The sequence below is a fragment of the Zalophus californianus genome, chromosome 14, assembly GCF_009762305.2.
Source record: "Zalophus californianus isolate mZalCal1 chromosome 14, mZalCal1.pri.v2, whole genome shotgun sequence".
Taxonomy (NCBI): Eukaryota; Metazoa; Chordata; class Mammalia; order Carnivora; family Otariidae; genus Zalophus; species Zalophus californianus.
Window position 1 is genome coordinate 21,961,005 of NC_045608.1, and position 24,346 is coordinate 21,985,350.

The 24,346-nt window shown below is 39.0% G+C and overlaps 2 protein-coding genes across 4 annotated transcripts in view; one reads left to right on the forward strand and one right to left on the reverse strand.

The window, feature by feature from the left end:
• The window catches only part of TTC28 (tetratricopeptide repeat domain 28), a 659,289-nt gene that overhangs the window by 497,707 nt on the left and 137,236 nt on the right, over positions 1-24,346 (reverse strand). The gene's annotated exons all lie outside the window — the stretch shown is intronic.
• LOC113917449 (POU domain, class 5, transcription factor 1-like) lies at positions 13,884-15,220 on the forward strand. Its single transcript, XM_035724022.1, has one exon. It carries the CDS (start codon positions 13,884-13,886, stop codon positions 14,964-14,966), a length of 1,083 nt encoding a protein of 360 aa, XP_035579915.1. The 3' UTR covers positions 14,967-15,220.

The window sequence follows — 24,346 nt, forward strand, 5'->3', positions numbered from 1 at the left end:
TGAATCATAAAAAATGTCATAAATTAGGGGCGCCTGGGTGGCTCAGTCATTAAGCGTCTGCCTTCAGCTCAGGTCATGATCCCAGGGTCCTAGGATCGAGCCCTGCCTCGGGCTCCCTGCTTGGCAGGAAGCCTGCTTCTCCCTCTCCTACTCCCCCTGCTTGTGTTCTCTCTCTTGCTGTGTCTCTCTCTGTCAAATAATAAAAATCTTTAAAAAATATATCATAAATTAGACTTCACCAAAATTTAAAACTTCCATTCTTTGAAAAATGCCATTAAGAAAATCAAAATGCAATCTACAGACTAGGAAAAAAAAATCTCAATGCATATGCCTGAAGAAGGATTTGTATCCAGAATATATACTTAACTCATTAAGAAGAAGAAAGCAACCCAATTAAAAACTGGGCAAAAAATCTGAACAGACACTTTACATAAGTAGATATACTAATAGTCAATAAGCAAAGAAAAAGATGTAACATTATTAATTCATCAGGGAAATGGAAATTAAAAACCACAATAAAACACCATTACATGGGGTGCCTGGGTGGTTCAGTTGGATGAGCACCCGACTCTTGGTTTTGGCTCAGGTCATGATCTCATGGGTCATGAGATAGAGCCCTGTGGCAGGCTCCACACTCGGAGGGAGTCTGCTTCAAGATTCTCTCCCTCTGCCCCTACCCCTTCTTGTGCATGCATGCCCTTTCTCTCTCTCTCTAAAATAAATAAATAAATCTTTAAAAAAAAAAAACAAACCATTACACATCCAAAAGAATGGCCAAAATTAACAAGAATGGTAATAGGTCAAAGGAGAAATCATCAAAGAAATTAGAAAATATCTTAAAAATGAAAATGAGATACAACCTACCAAAACATATGGGATGCTGTGAAAGTAGTACTAAGAGAGAAGTTTACTGCCATAAACATTTAAATTTAAAAATAAGAAAGGTCTTGGGCGCCTGGGTGGCTCAGTTGGTTGGGTGACTGTCTTTGGCTCAGGTCATGATCCTGGAGTCCTGGGATCAAGTCCCGCATCGGGCTCCCTGCTCAGCAGGGAGTCTGCTTCTCCCTCTAACCCTCCCCCCTCTTGTGCTCTCTCTCTAATTCTCTCTCTCTCAAATAAATAAATAAAATCTAAAAAATAAAAAAAAATAAAAATAAGAAAGTTCTCAAATAAACAACCTAACTTTATACTCAAGGAACTAGAAAAAAAAAAGAACTAAACCCAATGTTAGCAGAAAGAAGGAAATTAATGAAGATTAGAATATAAATAAATGAATAGCTAATGGAAAAACAATAGAAAAATTCAACAAAAGAGTCAATTCAGTCGAAATAGTCAAGATCAACAAAACTGACAAACCCTTTTTTCTTAGACTAAGGAAAAAAGAGAAGACTCAAAAAACTACAATCAGAAATGAAAGAGAAGACATTACAACTGATCCTGCAGAATAAAAGGATTATAATAAATTACTATTAACAGTTAGATGCTAACAAATTGGATAAATGAATAAAAGAATGGATATTCTAAAAGAATAAATTCCTAGAAACATGAAATGATAACAGCATCATTATTCATAATAACCAAAACCTAGAAACAATCCAAATACCCAACAACAACAGAATGGAAAAGTAAATTGTTGTATATACAGCAATAAAAGTGAAGAGACAACTGTTATATGTAACATAAGTCAATCTCATAAACATACTGCGGAGCTAAAGGAGTCAAAAACACTCAGAAGCCACTAAAGAATGTGTATGGTTGGATTCCATTTAAAAGAGGGTTGCGGCACCTGGCTGGCTCAGTCTGTGGAGCATGTGACTCTGGATCTTGGGGTTGTGAGTTTGAGCCTCACATTGGGTACAGAGATTACTTAAAAAAATAAAATAAAAATCTTTAAAAAATAATAAAAAATAAAGAAGGGTTAAAATCTATGATGTTAGATATCAGGACAGTGGTTACCTTTAGAGTTGAGTGAGGCAGTTAATGACCGGGAGAGAGCAAAAGGAGGTGCTTCTAAGATATCGGTAATATTTCATTTTTTCAATTTGAGTGGTGGTTATATGGGTATGTTCAGTCTTGTACACTCATGATTTTGCATTTTGTGTATATCATATATACACAAAATGGAGTTTTAAATTAATGTGGGTCATAACTATGGCTATGGCAGTGGGAATAGAAAGACGGAATTTTTTTTAAGTGCAGAATGCTCTAAGTGATGTAATAAGGGATATAAAATAAATACAAGATCAAGACATTACTTCAAAACACATATAGCTTATATAGTACATTTCTATGTAGACACTTCAAATTTTGAACCTCAGAATAGTTGTACTACAGATCTGATAAAAGTCAGTTTGAAATATATGATGTTTGGGCGCCTGGGTGGCTCAGTTGGTTGGGCGACTGCCTTCGGCTCAGGTCATGATCCTGGAGTCCCAGGATCGAGTCCCGCATTGGGTTCCCTGCTCGGCGGGGAGCCTGCTTCTCCCTCTGACCCTCTCCCCTCTCATGCTGTTTCTCTCCCTCTCTAATAAATAAATAAATAAAATCTTTAAAAAAAAAAAGAAATATATGTTTATTCCTCTTCTACTTCTTCTTCTTCTTTAAGTAGGTTCCACATCAAGCATGTAGCCCAACTCAGAGCTTGAACTCACCACCCTGAGATCAAGACCTGAGCTGAGATCGAGTCAGATGCTTAACCAACTGAGCCACCCAAGCCCCTCTCCTATTCTACTTCTTAACAAGCTCTCCTTCAAGAACTTTTATGTAAGTTTTCAAATATTTTTAATAAATCTATTTGTTGATCCCATTTTTAAAAAATGAATTAGAATCTTTCCCAAGTAAATTTCAAAACTTATTTTCATAATAATGCAAATAGGTAAGATGAGCTAAGAGTCTTTTCATTACGCTATTCATTTTGCTTTTTTACATAGTCCATGCAATACTGAAAAATATACTTTTTTGAAATCATCACTTACTTCTTTGCTTTTTTATATCTATTCGCTTTTCATGCAATGAATTTTTTAAATGCCATTAAGTTTTGGGTTTCATAGTATGTTCTGATGTTTTAAGTTGAAGAGCTGATTGTTACTAAAAGCTTTCTCTAGGGGCGCCTGGGTAGCTCAGTCATTGGGTGTCTGCCTTCGGCTCAGGTCATGATCCCGGGGTCTTGGGATCAAGCCCTTAATCAGGCTCTCTGCTCCGCGGGAGGCCTGCTTCTCCCTCTTCCACTCCCCCTACTTGTGTTCTTGTTCTCGCTATCTCTCTCTCTGTCAAATAAATAAATAAAATCTTTAGAAAAATAGATACTAAAAACCATTTTAAAAAAAAAGCTTTCTCTAGTATCTAAAAAAGCATTATGTTTTTTCACCAAATTTTTTTAAGACTTACATAGTTAATATAGTGCTCTCCTACATATTACCTAAATGGAACAGAATAGAATTACTATTTTTGGTGATGGTGTATAACTAAAGCCTTGGAAATCCATCTGATAACAATCAGTTAGAGAGGAACTGCTGTTTCTGCAACGGAGCACCAGAATCTGTTGAGTGTAGCCTAACCCCCATTATCCCTGCACCTGAGAGAGTTGCAGCTCAGAAAACGTTCATCAACTTATTTCAGTACTACTAAGTATCACTTACTGACCGGCCACACAATAGGAATCATGCAGATTCCTTTCTGAAGAAATTACAAAAGAAAATGTAAAGGCAGCACCCAAAAGTCCTTCTAAAGAGCTTCCTACAAGATTGTGACAATAAGGCTGTCATTGCAGAAATCCCTCCAGATTATATTCAATTCCTACAAAAGTCAGAGGACAGGGATTAATCCTTTAAATGAAGGATAAAAGCAAACATATCCCAGTTTGGGTTATATATGTTATTAATAAAAATGGACCATATAATACCATAAACATACCCATAAAAGTCCATGGGTGGCTTGTGGCACATCACACACTGCCTCATGGATGATGGGCACTAAGCAATTTGTTGAATTTTCTTGTTAAAAAGCATTAGATTTGGACCCCAACCCCAACTACCTCATTAGACATCTTTTCACTCATTCTTTGTGCTCCAAACACACTTGCCTAATTTCAGTTTCTATATACAACACTCTCCTTCAGAACTATTGCCCATGCTGCTCCCTCTACCTGGAACACCTCCCCCAGCTCCTCCACTTTCTTCAGAATTCAGATAAAATATTTCTCCAGGGAATTCGAGACTAGGTCAGGTCTTCTTGGTTGTATGCTCTCATTTTGGGTTGTACGCTCTCATTCTGCGTTGTACTCCTTCACACCATTAATCACAACTGTAATTAAATAATTAATCCCGTGATTGATTAGTTTAATATCTGGCTCTCCCTTAGGATCTAAGTGCCCTGAGTGTTCACAACTTTATTCCCAGTGCCTTTTACAAGCAGACTCAAAATAAGTCTTTGTTGATAAATAAATGAGTTCGAACCCTAGCTTTACAACTTACTAAGTAAATTTGAAAAGGTCACTTAATATCACTGGCTTCAGTTTCCATATCTATGAAATGATGATAATAAAAAGGCTACCTTACTGAGTTATTGGGATTTATGATAAACTAAACCTTAAAATGTTGCATAAAAATGTTAATCTATTACTATTTTCAGCAATGATATTTCACATTGCATTATAGCTAATGCTGTCTTTAGCTATATCTTAACAGTATTAACTAAAGTCCTTAAAAAATCTTAGATTATCAAGATGCTAATAAATAATGGAGCTATCTGACAAAAATTAATAAGTAGTCATTAGTTCCAGTCAGTAGCAGCGTGTGACAGATTCCAAGCACTGATCTAACAATTGCCAGTTTCATAATAATTGTCCATCTTACATGAAAGCCTGGCAGGCCCACTGTAATTCATGCTTCAGAAAGAAGAATTTTCTATGGAGCCAGCCTCATGAACAAATACTCCAGTTAAAGTGTGGATCAATAGTGGAAAGATGAGCTTCTCCAATTCACTCACAACTATACTTGAGTCAATAGACTCATGTAAATCAATAATTTGTTATATTTGCTACATTTATGGACTTGGATCTTTAATATAAACCTGGCATTAAAACAATATATGTTTATTTTCCTGTGCTCTATAGTAATCTGATCATGAATATGATAAAGGAAAAAAACTATTTTCCCTCTCATCTGTGTAATAAATACAAAACAATTGTTCATGTAGGTATCTCTTTCTGGTAACTGTCTTCATGAAAAAACTTTAAAAAAATTGTATGTAGGCAACTAAAAACTAGATGCACAAAGGGTAATCATTTTACACCTTGAGTTACATACTCCTCCTAGATACTCCTACAGTATCCTATACAAACATGAATGTGTATATATGTGTATGCATACATACTCATCTCACATATACATATATATATATACACACATACACACAGGTTACTATACATACACGTGTGTGTATATATATATAAACTCAACACTTGCTATACTGTATTATAATTGTACAGTGTTTATCTGTATCTTCTCCTAGAAAGTGAACTCTGCGAAGGCATAGTCAATGTCTTTTAATTCTGTACCCTCAGAGGTGTCTGACTAGCTCAGTTGGTAGAGCATGAGACTCAATCTCAGGGTCATGAGTTCAAGCCCCTCATTGGGTATAGAGCTTACTTAAAAAAAAAAATCTGTATCCTCAGCACCTAGTGCAGTGTTTCAACATAATAAGTATTCAGTGAATGTTTGCTAAATGGATTTTACAGTTTCTCTCCACCATAACATTTTTTCTGATATCTGACTCATACTTTATAACAGTCAACCTGTGAGGTTGTCCATTCCCAACTCTGAAGGAAAACATGCTCTTAATAAAAAATGCTTTCCTGACATACAGACAGACAGACAGACATTACATACATATAATGTCTGTTATTTGCTTCAAGAAAATCCAGTGGGAAGACTAGAGTGATGTAAAGGTGAAATAAGATTGTCTATGAGCTGATAATTTTTAAATTTTTATACAGATTCATTATACTATGCTCCCTACTTCTATGTATGTTTGAAATATTCCATAATAAAACTTTTTAACTGAAAAAGAGTATTTTTCCATACTGTGCTTCTTTTTTCAATACTTTTACCTGGAAATTTTTTCTTTATACTCATGCTCTGAACAGCACTACTAAGTAGCGGTTATTAACCAGTACACACTTTGAATTTCTGATGCAAAGTCAGGAAGATGCTAGCTCCTGCATAACTACTATGCCCTGATACAAAGTGAAGACGTCCAAAGTGAGAGTTAATGTGTCAAGTCATAGCTTCAGCTACCTCAAATCCCACCCACTGCTTCCTTGGGTGGGATTTTAGAAACTGAAATTGAAGGGTACATTGACTTTTTCTAGTCCAAAAGACAGCATTTCCTTTTTAAAACAAAAACTCATTTCTTTCTAAAAATGAGATTTCTAAAAACATTTTAATGATATGAGAAAATCTCATGATACACTATTAAGTAAAAATAGTCAAGAAAATGTTAATTTCAAAGGGTTTCTGAAATTTATAAAAATTAAAACATACACTTACGTCTATACACACATATGTTTATGTATATATGTATGTGTACATATACAGAAAAAATGTAGAAGGAAATATATCAAAATGTTAAAATTCTGTTATACATTTTATTATTTATATTTACTATATGATCTAATGCCCTATAATGGGCAAATATGGCTTTTGTTTTTATATAAATAAAATCATACTGTTTCTTATATGAGGTATTCTTTATATATAATACAAAAGAGTTTAAGATTTTAGGATGGCATATATTCAAGCTTAAGAAAAGTGACATTGGACTTTTACTAAGGACACTATGACTTGCTAATAAAAATTTAAGAATAAAATAACTGGGTATTCACATTTTTGCATCTCCATGTATTCTTCTATCTTATAGGCTATAAATTCCTAACAGGAATCAATTGTTTTATTTATTTGACATATCCATTATGTACCATTAGAGCATAATGTCTTAAATAATAGTAATGAGAATAATTAAAACACAACAATTATATCCTTTCTGATATATTAATGAGTGGAACAATGATTAGCAGTATGAATCTCTCAGATAACCCAGCTCTACTGGAGAACAATTTGGCAAGTTAGCTGAATCAATTAATCATTTCCATCTGCTGCAAACCACGCACACTAAAATACTCCCCCAGCTTTACTTTAATGGAGAAAATGGAACTTTCATTTGGTGTTCATATCATATCAATAGAAAGAACATGCTGAATAAGGCCTTCAGAATGGACTACTTTGAGAGCCAACAAAAGGCCGGAAGCTGGAGAATGCAGAAGAGAAAGCCTTACATGGAGTATTCGTACTTGGCAGCTACTGGTGATTTGATCAGGCTCAGGACAGAACATTCTTGTTTTACTTCTCTATATTTTCATAAAAATGATTTTTCCATTCCAACACTTACATATGCCTGTGCACGGCAGTGAGAATAGCATTCACTGACTCTCGATACATATGGTATGCATTCAATGACATCATTCACCACTACCTTTGCCAAGTTGAACCTTTCCTACAGACCACCAAAACACAGTTTCACAGTCCCTATGGGGCTAAAAGAGTAGTTCCAAAGCAACAGGTCAGTCCGGCAGAATGAAGAGGTTATTAATGTTTCATCCTATATATTCCATACCCTCCCTATCCCCTAATAAATAAAAACCTTTGTAATCTTGTAATGTATTCAGCTTTTATTAACTCTTTCACTGTTGTTTTGCACAGTGAAGTGAATACACACTTGATGGCTCTTAGTGCTACAGTGCTCTGGCAGGTGTTGTTTACTGTCTTTTTATGCAAGAGATTACAGAGAGAATTTTTATTATGAAGACAGATGAAAATTACTATGCAAGTTGTAAATCATAATTCGTGTAACCGATATTTTTAATTAATGATGATGAAATAAAAATCAAAGCAGCTTTTCTATCAAAGAAAAGCTTTCAATAATTTTCTGATTTTCTAATTTAAACATCCCACTTAAAAGATTTTTAAATGATTATATAATGGATTCTATGATCTTTCAAGATAGCTAAAAACCTTGGTTATTATTTTCAAAGAGGTATTAAAGGGCCTTCTTAATTATTCTTAAACCACTGAAAAGATTGGAGGAAAAAGCAACATTACTCACATAAAATTACTGTTTTTCCATTGGTCTGTAATAATCAACCACATGTGTTAAATATAAGAAAACTAAAGTAAAAAGATATTGCTGAAAGATTTCAGGGGGGGTCTTGCTTCATAGCATGCTGGTTACTGAGGCAGTTTAGCAAACAGCAGAGCCCTTAGCACAAACCATTCAGGGTTTTAAGGCCAATGTCAAGAAACCTAATCTTTGAGCAATGCGATAGAGTTCACATACAGCACTCTTTGTTCAAAGCCCTCAGCATCTCTTCATCTGGCGCTCCTCAAATGAGACTGGGATACAGGTTAGCCACTCTACATAGTACATGCAGTGGGGCCTGAAATTTTGCAAATCACAAAATAAGTCAGGTATTATATAACAAACTTATTACATCTTTTTTATAAAAGTGGATGGTAACATATTTCCATTTGTAAGAAAATTTCAGTGAATTCATATGATTTGGAAAAGAGATTATTTTTTATCCATATTTTAACATAAAGAGTAAACAGATACGGCAATGCTGTGAATTTTCTGAGGCATGAGCATGTCTGCTAGACACTGTGATGCTTCTTAAGAATTATTTAAGCATTTCAAAACCAAAATCTATTTAGAAATGTAAGACACAAGAATGGTTCTGAAAAATCAATGATTAAAATGTAAAATACATGCCATGCTCCAGGATAATAGAAAAGTTTTCATACGTTATCAATAATACTCACTACAACTCCCTGCTCTGTAGCAAGTAGATAATACTCATTACAACCCATTTTATAGTTGAGGAACTTGGGCTCAGAGACAATAAATATCTTGCCCAGGATTGCAATTAGTGAGTGGCAGAGCTAAGTTTTCAAACCAAGTGTTTCTGACTCTTAAGCTTTCCTCTATACCAAACCGACCAAACTGAAAGAGACTGACTATAAAAGTATAAAGCTCCAATTCTCTGAGGACTAGTTAGTAGAAAAGATTGGGACTAGAACTATTGCTTCTATAATATGGAAGTAAAAAAATAAAAGCAGAATTCTTCTAGCATTCTTGGGGCGCCTGGGTGGCTCAGTCAGTTAAGTGACTTCAGCTCAGGTCATGACGCCAGGGTCCTGGGATTGAGTCCCACATCAGGCTCCCTGCTCAGTGAGGAGCCTGCTTCTCCTTCTGTCTGCCACTCCCCCTGCTTGTGCTCTCTCTCTTTCTCTTCAAATAAATAAATAAAATCTTTAAAAAACAAAAAAAGAATTCTTCTAGCATTCTTTGACAGCCAAGTAAAGATAAATCTATTAACTACAATAAGAGATATATACTAATTGTTCAGTCAAAATGTAAGTAACTCAAGCTACTCCCCAACTCCCAGTATTTACTGGATGTCCAAGATACAGTTCATTTCTAAAATTCTGTCATTCTATTTGTTGTCCAGTGTTTGAGGACAATAGTCTCCTAAAACCAAGAGATAAAATTGCCTTCCCAAAGGTAAAAATTAATGGATCCTAAATATTAAAACAATCAAGTGTAAATAAGTGGCTAAAGAATGTCTTCCAATCAGCTTTTGCCCAACTATAGCCAAAGCAGAGCTTCAGTGAAGACATGACATGCCCAGCAAAATTACCAATCTAAAGAGGAAAAGAAAACTTTCCACCAAAGATAGTTGAGTACCCACCCTCTCACTTACCCTCTACCCCAAAAAGGAATACAGACAGAATTCTAGGCAGAGCCTAGAGGAGACAGAATCCTAGCTAGTGAACTTCCAGTTAGGTCCAGTATACAAGTCAGTGGCAAGCCTATCTTTGTGGTAAGAAAACTCTTATATACTCCTAAGCTATATAATGTCTCAACTATCAGACTTTAAGAATTCAAGACTTTCCACAGTTTGGCTATTGTGGACATTGCTGCTATAAACATTGGGGTGCACGTACCCCTTCGGATCCCTACATTTGTATCTTTGGGGTAAATACCCAGTAGTGCAATTGCTGGATTGTATGGTAGCTCTATTTTCAACTTTTTGAGGAACCTCCATACTGTTTTCCAGAGCGGTTGCACCAGCTTGCATTCCCAAAAACAGTGTAGGAGGGTTCCCCTTTCTCCGCATCCCTGCCAACATCTGTCGTTTCCTGACTTGTTAATTTTAGCCATTCTGACTGGTGTGAGGTGGTAATTCATTGAGGTTTTGATTTGGATTTCCCTGATGCCAAGCGATGTTGAACACTTTTTCATGTGTCTGTTGGCCATTTGGATGTCTTCTTTGGAAAAATGTCTGTTCATGTCTTCTGCCCATTTCTTGATGTCCATCAACAGATGAATGGATAAAGAAGATGTGGTATATATACACAATGGAATATTATGCAGCCATGAAAAGGAATGAGATCTTGCCATTTGCAATGATGCGGATGGAACTGGAGGGTGTTCTGCTGAGTGAAATAAGTCAATCAGAGAAAGACATGTATCATATGACCTCACTGATATGAGGAATTCTTTTTTTTTAATTTTTTATTGTTAGGTTAATCACCATACATTACATCATTAGTTTTTGATGTAGTGTTCCATGATTCATTGTTTGTGTATAACACCCAGTGCTCCATGCAGAACGTGCCCTCTTTAATACCCATCACCAGGCTAACCCATCCCCCCACCCCCCTCCCCTCTAGAACCCTGTTTGTTTTCCAGAGTCCATCATCCCTAATATGAGGAATTCTTAATCTCAGGAAACAAACTGAGGGTTGCTGGAGTGGTGGGGGGTGGGAGGGATGGGGTGGCTGGGTGATAGACATTGGGGAGGGTATGTGCTATGGTGAGCGCTGTGAATTGTGCAAGACTGTTGAATCACAGATCTGTACCTCTGAAACAAATAATACAATATATGTTAAGAAAAAAAAAGAAGATAGCGGGAGGGGAAGAATGAAGGGGGGTAAATCGGAGGGGGAGACGAACCATGAGAGATGATGGACTCCCCACCCTCCTCCCCTCTAGAACCCTCAGTTTGTTTTTCAGAGTCAGGTTGAGAATAAATAGATATATGATGCTCAGCAACTTTTAGCAGAAATCTTCAAATATTCCTATCATTGGCTTTTTCTTGCTTCAGCATGGAAACTTCAGATTCATGAAAATAAAGACTGCTATAGACTTTCAGCACAGATTTCAGTGAATTGAGATGTTAAGTGGTTGGTTTATATTAACAGATAACTATTCTAAGATCAGAGATAAGAGACATAAGTTTTTTATAATTAGCATGTAAGATTAAATAAGTGTAAACACATACACACAAACCAAACTGATGCTGAAGTAAAATGTCTGGCAGTCTTCATCTATCAATTAGGAAAGAAGTAAAAAGGTCTTTAACATTCGGGAAAGATGTGATTTACTCATGAGAGGCTGCTAGCCTCAGGGCCTAAAAAATAAAAATGATAGAAAAATTAAAGACCAGGCTACTATAGACTATAGAAGATTCAGTTCTTCTTGTCCTAACTGTTAACCACCTGGCTGTGTGTTTTAGGCAAGGCACTTAATTTCTCTGGACCTCAACTGCATTATCTATAAAATTTTATTTTTTTAAAGATTTTATTTTATTTTATTCATAAAAGACAGAGAGAGAGAGAGAGAGAGAGAGGCAGAGGGAGAAACAGGCTCCCCGCTGAGCAGGGAGCCCTATGCGGGACTCGATCCCAGGACCCTGGGATCATGACCTGAGCTGGAGGCAGACACTTAACCATCTGAGCCACCCAGGAGCCCTATCTATAAAATTTTAAAAAGCCACCCCAGCTAACTAACCTCTAATGTCCTAAAATGGTATTCTTATTTTTTTAAGATTTTATTTATTTGGGGCACCTGGGTGGCTCAGTCATTAAGCGTCTGCCTTCAGCTCAGGTCATGATCCCAGGGTCCTGGGATTGAGCCCCACATCGGGCTCCCTGCTCAGCGGGAAGCCTGCTTCTCCCTCTTCCACTCCCTATGCTTGTGTTCCCTCTCTCGCTATGTCTCTCTCTGCCAAAGAAACATAGAAAATCTTTAAAAAAAAAAAGATTTTATTTATTTATTTGAGAGAGAGTGACTAAGAGAGAGAGAGAGCACAAGTAAGGCACAGGGAGAGGGAGAAGAGAGCCCAAGGTGGGACTCGATCCCAGGACCCTGGGATCATGACCCAGGCTGAAGGCAGATGCTTAACAGACTGAGTCACCCAGGCACCCGGTACTCATTCTTTAGGAGAATTTGAACACCGTTGGTTATCTAGTCCCCTGAACAATAGCAAATCAAAGACAGTTAATTAGAGAGAGAAGAGGAAAGTGTAACAAGAAGCAAACCATTGGTAAGAGCATAAGTGGAAGCTGACCAAAATATTTTAACAATCAGGGATCCTCATAGTAATCTGGGTCTATTAGTAATAGAAGAAAACAACTCCTCTATCTATGGATTATTCAAGGCCTTATTTCTCTTCTGGCACTTCAGTTTTGCTTTGGTCATTTTACTGAAGTAGAGGATGAAGAAAAACAGACAAGACAGAAATAAAATTTAGCACTTTCAAGTGCTGACAGTTAAAGCAAAACACAGAACTATTTCTGAACCCATGTTCATAACTACCTTGTAGTTATAATACTTTGTAGTACTTTATTAGGCAATGAGACAAATTGATTTACATAAGAACTAATTTCTCAAGTTCCAAATGGGGGAAGGTGGGAAAAAGGTGGACTGGGGATCATACGATCTGGGTTTGAGACCTAATTCTACTCAAAAGCAACAAATGAAAGATAGAAGGCAAGTCATAGTCTTTTCAAGCTCAACTCTTAGTTGGAAAATTAAAGAATATAAGGTTTATCCTCACAAAGTTGAAAAGACCAAATGAATTTAAATCTTTCAAAATGTTTTGTAATTATATAAAAGCTTTTCACCAACTAGTGTTTCATATACATATCTTATGAATCTCTAATTCCAAGGTGTGAAGTAATTCATATCAAAATTTTACCCCCTCACAGTGAATAACTGGTGGCAAACTGCATAGATATGAATAAACTATAAAAGTTAGTATGTTTCTCTGACCAACACTGCTCAAACACACTGATTAACAAAAGCAGTGAGATTATCCAGTTAGGTCAAACCATTGATTTCAAGTATAATGGAGTAGTTTGTTAAAGACCAATTCTCTCATCAAAAATATTCCCCAAAATCCAAATAATATATATTTTTAAGTTGGTGTATTTAAGTAATCTCTACACTCAATGTGAGGCTCAAACTCAGAACCCTGAGATCAAGAGTCACATGTTCCTCCGACTGAGCCCGCCAGCCACCCCCAAATAATATATTTTTTAAAACTGTTTAAAGACATCAGAGAGAGCTGATAAAGCAACTAAAACTAGAGAAGCCAGGATTCCAGAAAGGAGAAAAGAACAAAGAGGTGAGCAAATACTCAGCTGCCCCTCTCCCCCTGGGGACATAGCTAATTCTGGGCAAAGGTCAAGAGGCTGAGAATCCATCCAGGCTTCCCTCCAGACAGAAGGTTGCTTCTGGAAAACAGAAACAAGCAGAGATTTTGCTTGTCTCCTAGGGCTAGTAAAACAAAATTAGAAACCTGAAGGGCTAAGATCCCAGAGAGAAGAGAGAGGTAGAGAACTAAACCTGACATGCAGCCAGTTTCTCCTTAAGACATTTGCCGAAGGCTAGTGGGTGGGATTGGGGAGGGAGAGAGGTGTTGAGCAGTTCTTTGGAGAGCCCTCATTTTTCCAGGCCCCCGGCTTGGGGCGCCTCCGTTCCCCATGGCGGGACACCTGTCTTCCGACTTGGCCTTCTCGCCCCCGCCGGGCGGTGGAGGCGATGGGCCGGGAGGGCCGGAGCCCGGCTGGGTTGACCCTCGGACCTGGCTGAGCTTCCCAGGCCCTCCCGGCGGGTCGGGAATCGGGCCGGGGGTTGGGCCGGGCGCGGAGGTGTGGGGGATTCCCCCGTGCCCCCCGCCCTACGACTTCTGCGGAGGGATGGCCTACTGTGGACCTCAGGTTGGAGTGGGGCTGGTGCCCCAAGGCGGCCTGGAGACCTCTCAGCCGGAGGGCGAGCGGGGAGCCGGGGTGGAGAGCAACTCCGAGGGGGCCTCCCCTGAGCCCTGCGCTGCCCCACCTGCGGCTGTGAAGCCGGACAAGGAGAAGCTGGAGCAAAACCCCGAGGAGTCCCAAGACATCAAAGCTCTGCAGAAAGACCTGGAACAATTTGCCAAGCTCCTTAAGCAGAAGAGGATCACCCTGGGATATACCCAGGCCGATGTGGGGCTCACCCTGGGGGTTCTCTTTGGGAAGGTGTTCAGCCAAACGACCATCTGCCGTTTTGAGGCTCTGCAGCTCAGTTTCAAGAACATGTGTAAGCTGCGGCCCCTGCTGCAGAAGTGGGTGGAGGAAGCCGACAACAACGAAAATCTACAGGAGATATGCAAAGCAGAGACCCTCGTGCAGGCCCGAAAGAGAAAGCGAACGAGTATCGAGAACCGTGTGAGGGGCAACCTGGAGAACATGTTCCTGCAGTGCCCGAAGCCCACCCTGCAGCAGATCAGCCACATTGCCCAGCAGCTCGGCCTTGAGAAGGACGTGGTCCGAGTGTGGTTCTGCAATCGTCGGCAGAAGGGCAAACGATCAAGCAGTGACTATTCACAACGAGAGGATTTTGAGGCTCCTGGGGCCCCTTTCTCAGGGGCACCAGTGTCCTTTCCTCTGGCACCAGGGCCCCATTTTGGTACCCCAGGCTATGGGGGCCCTCACTTCACCACGCTGTACTCCTCAGTCCCTTTCCCTGAGGGTGAAGGCTTTCCCTCTGTGTCTGTCACCACTCTGGGCTCTCCCATGCATTCAAACTGAGATGCCGGCCCTTCCCAGGAGTGGGGGCCCGAGGAAGGGGGAGAGCGAGGGAAAGAGAACCTGGGGTTTGTACCAGGGCTTTGGGATTAAGTTCTTCATTCACTAGGAAAGGATTTGGGAACACAAAGGGTGTGGGGGCAGGGAGTTTGGGGGGACTGATTGGAGGGAAGGTGAAGTTCAAGGATGCTCTTGTTTTTAATCCCCACATCACTGTCTTAAATAAAGAAGCCTGGGACACAAAAAAAAAAAAAAAAAAAAAAAAAAAAAAAAAAAAAAGACATTTGCCAAATAGTGCAGGACAAAAGGCTAAGCAAAAAGCCTTCAAAAAGCAGGAAAAAAAGACAAGAATTAGAGTTTAGAACTCATCAGAGCAAGAAGCCCTGGTAAACACACAGAGCTCTCAGTTGGAAGTTCTAGAAGGCTAGCCCCAACTCAATCTGACTGGATTAAACTGAGCAGCCCCACTCTCTCTACCTTAGAAGAGGAAACAGAACCTCTCCAGAAGAAAACATCTCATCTCTACACACAATGTCCACCTCTCTATCAAAATTCACCAGATATGCCAGGGAAGACAAGGCAGACAACCAAGAGAAAAAATAAGAAAAATCACAGGTGATTCAGAAAATAGAGTTAGCAATTAAAAACTTTTAAAGTACCATGATTAATATGTTTAAGGAAATGGAAAAACAAATAGAAAATATCGAAAAAAGGTTGAGAACTACAGCTGAGAATTAAAATATACTAAAAATATAAAATGGAAGCAATCAAACAGAAAAACTACTGAAATTTGGATTCAAGAGATGAATTTAACAGCAGACTACTGATAAACTAGAAGCAGGCCAATAGAAAATAATGAACAGGAAGAATAAGAGAAAAATACTTTAAAAAGAATGAAATATTAATATATGCTATGACACAGATGAGCCTAAAAAATTATCTAAATGAATGAAGCCATGCACAAAAGACCAGGTATTGTATGATTCTATTTTTTTAAAAGATTTTTTCAAGTAATCTCTATACACAATGCGGGGCTCAAACTCACAACCCCAAGATCAAGAGTCACAGGCTCCACTGACTGAGCTAGCCACGTGCCCTTTATGATTCTATTTATATGAAATCCAGAACAGGCAAATCCATGGAGACAGAAAGTAGATTCATAGTTGTCAGAGGCTGAGAGGTCGAGGGGATGGAGAGGGAAAATGGGTACTGATTGCTAATGGATACTTATACTTTCTTTTTGCTATGATAAAAATGTTCTTGGAATTAGTGGTGATGCATGCATAACTATGTGAAGATGCTAAAAACTACTGAATTATATAATTTCAAAGGATATAATCACATGTGAATTATATCTCAATAAAGCTGTTACTGGAAAAAAAATGGAATAAAACCCAGTATATGACCTATAAGAGACACACTTTTTTTTTAAGATTTTATTTGTTTATTTGACACAGAGAGAGAGAGCACAAGCAGGGGGAGTGGCAGGCAGAGGGAGAGGGAGAAGTAGACTCCCCACTGTGCAGGGAGTCTGATGCGGAACTTGATCCCAGGACCCTGAGATCATAACCAGAGCCGAAGGCAGATGCTTAACAACTGAACCACCCAGGCATCCCAATGACACCTATTTTAGAATTAACAAGAGCCCCATCTTACCATAGCAGTCCTGTCACTATAAATTATCACTAAGTTCTACTGCATATATGTAGGTGTTTTATTTTCCAAAAACTTTTGTGGCTATCATTCATTGAACTGCTAACTCTATGCCCCACAGAGTGCTAGGTGCTTTCCATAGTTTATCACTAACCCTCACAATGTCTTGGGAGACGTTCTTATAATGCCTATTACACAAAAGAGGTGGTTATGAAACTTGCCCCAAATCATACAGCTACAAAGTGAGACAAACCCGCTGCCAAACTTTCTCTTTCCGAGACACTTTTATTTTAAGATTTATTCATTTATTTGAGAGCTAGAGAGAGCATGAATGGGGGAGGGGCAGAGGGAGAAGGAGAGAATCCCAAGCAAACTCCCCACTGAGTGTAGAACCCGATGTAGGACTCAACCTCATGACCCCAAGTTCATGACCTGAGCCAAAATCAAGAGTGAGACACCCAACCGACTGAGCCACCCAGACACCCCAAGAGATACACTTTAAATATAAAGATACAGAAAGGTCACAAGTACAAGAATAGAAAAAGATGTAACACAAATCAAATGAAGGCTGACATAGCAACATGAGTATCAGACTTTAACAAAAGTTGCATTCCCAGAGATAGAGACATTTCACAGCAATAATTTTAAAAGTTAATCCAGCAAGACAATATCATAATTCTAAATCTATATACTTCCATATGATAAAGTGAGTTATTATTAAACAAACATACACTTCTTTCTGCATCTCACTAAAGGTATTCTCCCCTACTCTTTTTAATGTTGGGCTTGGCCACATTACTTGCATCAGCAAATGGATTCTCAGCATGACATGAGCAAAGGCCTTAAATGTGTCTGCACATTGATCTACCATAAGAAGAGAATGTCCCAAATAGGCTTACCCCCTCAGCAGGGGCTATAAAACAATTGACACATGAAGTAGAACTAAACTCAACCAGCAGCCTGAAGCAGAACTACAAAGTTGACCCCAGACCCCCAAGCAAAAAATAAATGTTTATTGTTCTATGCCACAGAGATTGCTAAGGTTGTTTTTTTATGCTGCAAAAGCTGAGTAACTAATACAACCCAATACCATATCAAAATACATAATGCAGGGCGCCTGGGTGGCTCAGTTGGTTAAGCGACTGCCTTCAGCTCAGGTCATGATCCTGGAGTCCTGGGATCGGGTCCCACATCAGGCTCACCGCTCAGCAGGGAGTCTGCTTCTCCCTCTGACCCTCCCCCCCTCATGTGCTCTCTCTCTCTCTCTCTCTCTCTCATTCTCGCTCTCTCAAATAAGTAAGTAAATAAAATCTTTTAAAAAGTTACATAATGCGGGTGGGCGGAGCAAGATGGCGGAGGAGTAGGAGACCTAGATTTTGTCTGGTCTCAGGAATTCAGCTGATTAGGGATCAAACCATTCTGAACACCTACGAACTCAACAGGAGATCGAACAGGAGAGTAGCAACAACTCTCTGAACAGAGAAGCGACCACTTACTGGAAGAATGACAAGACGAAAGAAATCACCTCAGCAAAAAGAACAAGAGGTAGTACCGTCAGCCAGGGACCTACTCAATACGGACATTAGTACGATGTCGGACCTAGAGTTCAGAATCATGACTTTAAAGATACTAGTTGGGCTTGAAAAAAGCGTGGAAGTTATTAGAGAAACCCTTTCTGGAGAAATAAAAGAACTAAAATCTAACCAAATCGAAATCAAAAAGGCTATTGATGAGGTGCAATCAAAAATGGGGGCACTAAATGCTAGGATAAATGAGGCAGAAGAGAGAATCAGCGATATAGAAGACCAAATGATGGAAAATAAAGAGGCTGAGAAAAAGAGAGAGAAACAACTACAGGATCACGAGGGCAGAATTCGAGAGATAAGTGATACGATAAGACGAAACAACATTAGAATAATTGGGATCCCAGAAGAAGAAGAGAGAGAGAGAGGGGCAGAAGGTATATTGGAGCAAATTATAGCAGAGAACTTCCCTAATGTGAGGAAGGAAACAGGCATTAAAATCCAGGAGGCACAGAGAACCCCTCTCAAAATCAATAAAAATAGGTCAACACCCCGACATCTAATAGTAAAACTTACGAGTCTCAGAGACAAAGAGAAAATCCTGAAAGCAGCTCGGGAGAAGAGATATGTAACCTACAATGGTAGAAACATTAGATTGGCAACAGACCTATCCACAGAGACCTGGCAGGCCAGAAAGGACTGGCAAGATATCTTCAGAGCACTAAACGAGAAAAATATGCAGCCAAGAATACTATATCCAGCTAGGCTATCATTGAAAATAGAAGGAGAGATAAAAAGCTTCCAGAACAAACAAAAACTAAAGGAATTTGCAAACACGAAACCAGCCCTCCAAGAAATATTGAGAGGGGTCCTCTAAGCAAAGAGAGAACCTAAAAGCAGCAAAGAGCAGAAACGAACACAGACAACAGACAGTTAACAGTCACCTTACAGGTAATACAATGGCACTAAATTCATACCTTTCAATAGTTACCCTGAATGTAAATGGGCTAAATGCCCCAATCAAAAGACACAGGCTATCAGATTGGATTAAAAAACAAGACCCATCAATATGCTGTCTGCAAGAGACTCATTTTAGAACCAAAGACACCCCCAGATTGAAAGTGAGGGGGTGGAAAACCATTTACCATGCTAATGGACACCAAAAGAAAGCTGGGGTGGCAATCCTTATATCAGACAAACTAGATTTTAAAACAAAGACTGTAATAAGAGATGAGGAAGGACACTATATCCTACTTAAAGGGTCTATCCAACAAGAAGATCTAACAATTGTAAATATCTATGCCCCGAACATGGGAGCGGCCAATTATATAAGGCAATTAATAACAAAAGCAAAGAAACACATTGACAACAATACAATAATAGTGGGGGACTTTAACACCCCCCTGACTGAAATGGACAGATCATCTAAGCAAAAGATCAACAAGGAAATAAAGACTTTAAATGACACACTGGACCAAATGGACTTCACAGACATATTCAGAACATTCCATCCCAAAGCAACGGAATACACATTCTTCTCTAATGCCCATGGAACTTTCTCCAGAATTGATCACATCCTAGGTCACAAATCAGGTCTCAATCGGTACCAAAAGATTGGGATCATTCCCTGCATCTTTTCAGACCACAATGCTTTGAAACTAGAACTCAACCACAAGAGGAAAGTCGGAAAGAACTCAAATACATGGAGGCTAAAGAGCATCCTACTAAAGAATGAATGGGTCAACCAAGAAATTAAAGAAGAATTAAAAAAATTCATGGAAACCAATGAAAATGAAAACACAACTGTTCAAAATCTTTGGGATACAGCAAAGGCAGTTCTCAGAGGAAAGAATATAGCAATACAAGCCTTTCTCAAGAAACAAGAAAGGTCTCAAATACACAACCTAACCCTACACCTAAAGGAGCTGGAGAAAGAACAGCAAAGAAAGCCTAAACCCAGCAGGAGAAGAGAAATCATAAAGATCAGAGCAGAAATCAATGAACTAGAAACCAAAAGAACAGTAGAACAGATCAACGAAACTAGGAGCTGGTTCTTTGAAAGAATTAACAAGATTGATAAACCCCTGGCCAGACTGATCAAAAAGAAAAGAGAAATGACCCAAATCAACAAAATCATGAATGAAAGAGGAGAGATCACAACCACCACCAAAGAAATACAAACAATTATAAGAACATATTATGAGCAACTCTATGCCAGCAAATTAGATAACCTGGAAGAAATGGGTGCATTCCTAGAGATGTATCAACTACCAAAATTGAACCAGGAAGAAATAGAAAACCTGAACAGACCTATAACCACTAAGGAAATTGAAACAGTCATCAAAAATCTCCCAAGAAACAAAAGCCCAGGGCCAGATGGCTTCCCAGGGGAATTCTATCAGACATTTCAAGAAGAATTAATACCTATTCTCCTGAAACTGTTCCAAAAAATAGAAATGGAAGGGAAACTTCCAAACTCATTTTATGAGGCCAGCATTACCTTGATCCCAAAACCAGACAAAAACCCCATCAAAAAAGAGAATTACAGACCAATATCCTTGATGAACATGGATGCAAAAATTCTCACCAAAATACTAGCCAATAGGATCCAACAGTACATTAAAAGGATTATTCACCACGACCAAGTGGGATTTATTCCTAGGCTGCAAGGCTGGTTCAACATCCGCAAATCAATCAACGTGATACAATACATTAACAAAAGAAAGAACAAGAATCATAGGATCCTCTCAATAGATGCAGAAAAAGCATTTGACAAAGTACAACATCCTTTCTTGATCAAAACTCTTCAGAGTATAGGGATAGAGGGTACATACCTCAATATCATAAAAGCCATCTATGAAAAACCTACAGCGAATATCATTCTCAATGGGGAAAGGCTGAGAGCTTTTCCCCTAAGGTCAGGAACGCGGCAGGGATGTCCACTCTCACCACTGCTATTCAACATAGTATTAGAAGTCCTAGCCACAGCAATCAGACAACAAAAAGAAATCAAAGGCATCCAAATCGGCAAAGAGGAAGTCAAACTCTCACTCTTTGCAGATGATATGATACTGTATGTGGAAAACCCAAAAGACTCCACCCCAAAACTGCTAGAACTCATACAGGAATTCAGTAAAGTGGCAGGATACAAAATCAATGCACAGAAATCAGTGGCATTCCTATACACCAACAACAAGACAGAAGAGAGACAAATCAAGGAGTCTATCCCATTTACAATTGCACCCAAAACCATTAGATACCTAGGAATAAATCTAACCAAAGAGGCAAAGGATCTGTACTCAGAAAACTATAAAATACTCAGGAAAGAAATTGAAGAAGACACAAAGAAATGGAAAAACGTTCCATGCTCATGGATTGGGAGAATCAACATTGTGAAGATGTCAATGCTACCTAGAGCAATCTACACATTCAATGCAATCCCCATCAAAATACCATCCACTTTTTTCAAAGAAATGGAACAAATAATCCTAAAATTTGTATGGAACCAGAAGAGACCCAGAATAGCCAGAGGAATACTGAAAAAGAAAAGCAAAGCTGGCGGCATCACAATTCCGGACTTCCAGCTCTATTACAAAGCTGTCATCATCAAGACAGTATGGTACTGGCACAAAAACAGACACATAGATCAATGGAACAGAATCGAGAGCCCAGAAATGGACCCTCAACTCTATGGTCAACTTATCTTTGACAAAGCAGGAAAGAATGTCCAATGGCAAAAAGACAGTCTCTTCAACAAATGGTGTTGGGAAAATTGGACAGCCACATGCAGAAGAATGAAACTGGACCATTTCCTTACACCACACACAAAAATAGACTCCAAATGGTTGAAAGACCTAAACGTGAGACAGGAGTCCATCCAAATCCTAAAGGAGAACACGGGTAGCAACCTTTTCGACCTTAGCCGCAGCAACTTCTTCCTAGAAACATCGCCAAAGGCACGGGAAGCCAGGGCAAAAATGAACTATTGGGATTTCATCAAGATAAAAAGCTTCTGCACAGCAAAAGAAACAGTCCACAAAACCAAAAGACAACCGACAGAATGGGAGAAAATATTTGCAAATGACATATCAGATAAAGGGCTAGTATCCAAAATCTATAAAGAACTTATCAAACTCAACACCCAAAGAACAAATAATCCAATCAAGAAATGGGCAGAAGACATGAACAGACATTTCTCCAAAGAAGACACCCAAATGGCCAACAGGCACATGAAAAAGTGCTCAACATCGCTTGGCATCAGGGAAATCCAAATCAAAACCTCAATGAGATACCACCTCACACCCGTCAGAATGGCTAAAATTAACAAGTCAGGGAACGACAGATGTTGGCGGGGATGTGGAGAAAGGGGAACCCTCCTCCACTGTTGGTGGGAATGCAAGCTGGTGCAACCACTCTGGAAAACAGTATGGAGGTTCCTCAAACAGTTGAAATTAGAGCTACCGTTCGATCCAGCAATTGCACTACTGGGTATTTACCACAAAGATACAAATGTAGGGACCCGAAGGGGTACGTGTACCCCAATGTTTATAGCAGCAATGTCCACCATAGCCAAACTGTGGAAAGAGCCAAGATGCCCATCGACAGATGAATGGATAAAGAAGATGTGGTATATATACACAATGGAATATTATGCAGCCATCAAAAGGAATGAGATCTTGCCATTTGCAACGATGTGGATGGAACTGGAGGGTGTTATGCTGAGTGAAATAAGTCAATCAGAGAAAGACATGTATCACATGACCTCACTGATATGAGGAATTCTTAATCTCAGGAAAGAAACTGAGTGTTACTGGAGTGGTTGGGGCTGGGAGGGATGGGGTGGCTGGGTGATAGACATTGGGGAGGGTATGTGCTACGGTGAGCGCTGTGAATTGTGCAAGACTGTTGAATCACAGATCTGTACTTCTGAAACAAATAATGCAACATATTTTAAGAAAAAAGAAAAAGAAGAAGATAGCAGGAGAGGAAGAAAAGGGGAGTATGTCAGAGGGGGAGACGAACCATGAGAGATGATGGACTCTGAAAAACAAACTGAGGGTTCTAGAGGGGAGGGGGGTAGGGGGATGGGTTAGCCTGGTGATGGGTATTGAGGAGGGCACGTTCTGCATGGAGCACTGGGTGTTATGAACAAACAATGAATCATGGAACACTGCACCAAAAACTAATGATGTAATATATGGTGATTAACATAACAATAAAAAAATTAAAAAAAAAAGAAAAAGAAAAAAAAAATTACATAATGCAAAAATTGACTAAACTAAAAGGGGAAAGCCGACAGCCACATTTATTGTAGAAAACTTCAAATACCTCTTTTAATGGCTGATAGAGAAAGCACACAGGAAATCTACAAGAGCACGGAGGAACTGAATATCCAGTTGGGTTTAAAATAAAAAATCATTATCATATCTCCTTGGGTAAGAGTAAAATCTGAATAATTTGAACTGAAAGGATTGCAGCAGAAGGTATTATTTGTCATGTCCTGACAAACAAGGGTAAAACAGAAGTTCAAGTCCCACATATAGCTGACTCTTGACATTTAGCTTTAGACAATGCACCCTTCGATGCCATCCCAAAAAAGGTTTGGGATGAAGCAGGTACAATATTTAGGCATGTAAAATACTAAATACCACCCCATTTCTCTGCTTCCCTTCACAGCTATGCTTCTCCCAAAATACTGTCCTCCAACTTGGTTAACCCCCAACTTTCTCAAAACCCTCTTCACTCTTCCTCTCATATAAATACAATGTCTGGCAGCACCATTCCCCTGAAACCACCTACCAAAGCCAACAATACCTTTATATTGTCAAATGTAATGGTCAGTTCTCTGAAATCATCTTACTCAACCTCTCACTTGGTTTTGGCACATTTGTCCGTGACCCTTTATTGAAACAGGAGTCTTTCTCAGCTTCGATGACACTGCACTCTTCCACTTAATGCTTCTTACTACACTGGCAGCTTCCTCTCTTGTCTCCTCTGCTGACTCTTCAGTCCAATCTCTAAATGCAGGAGGTTCACAGGATTCAGTACCAAGCCCTCTTCTCTTATTTAAACTACACATGATCCGTAGTGATCTCATACTATCCCAAGGTTTTAAATACCATTTACATGCTGATAAGTCCTAATTTTTATCTCCAGACCTGACCTCTTCTCCGAGCTACAGATTCAAATATCCAACTGCCTATTTGA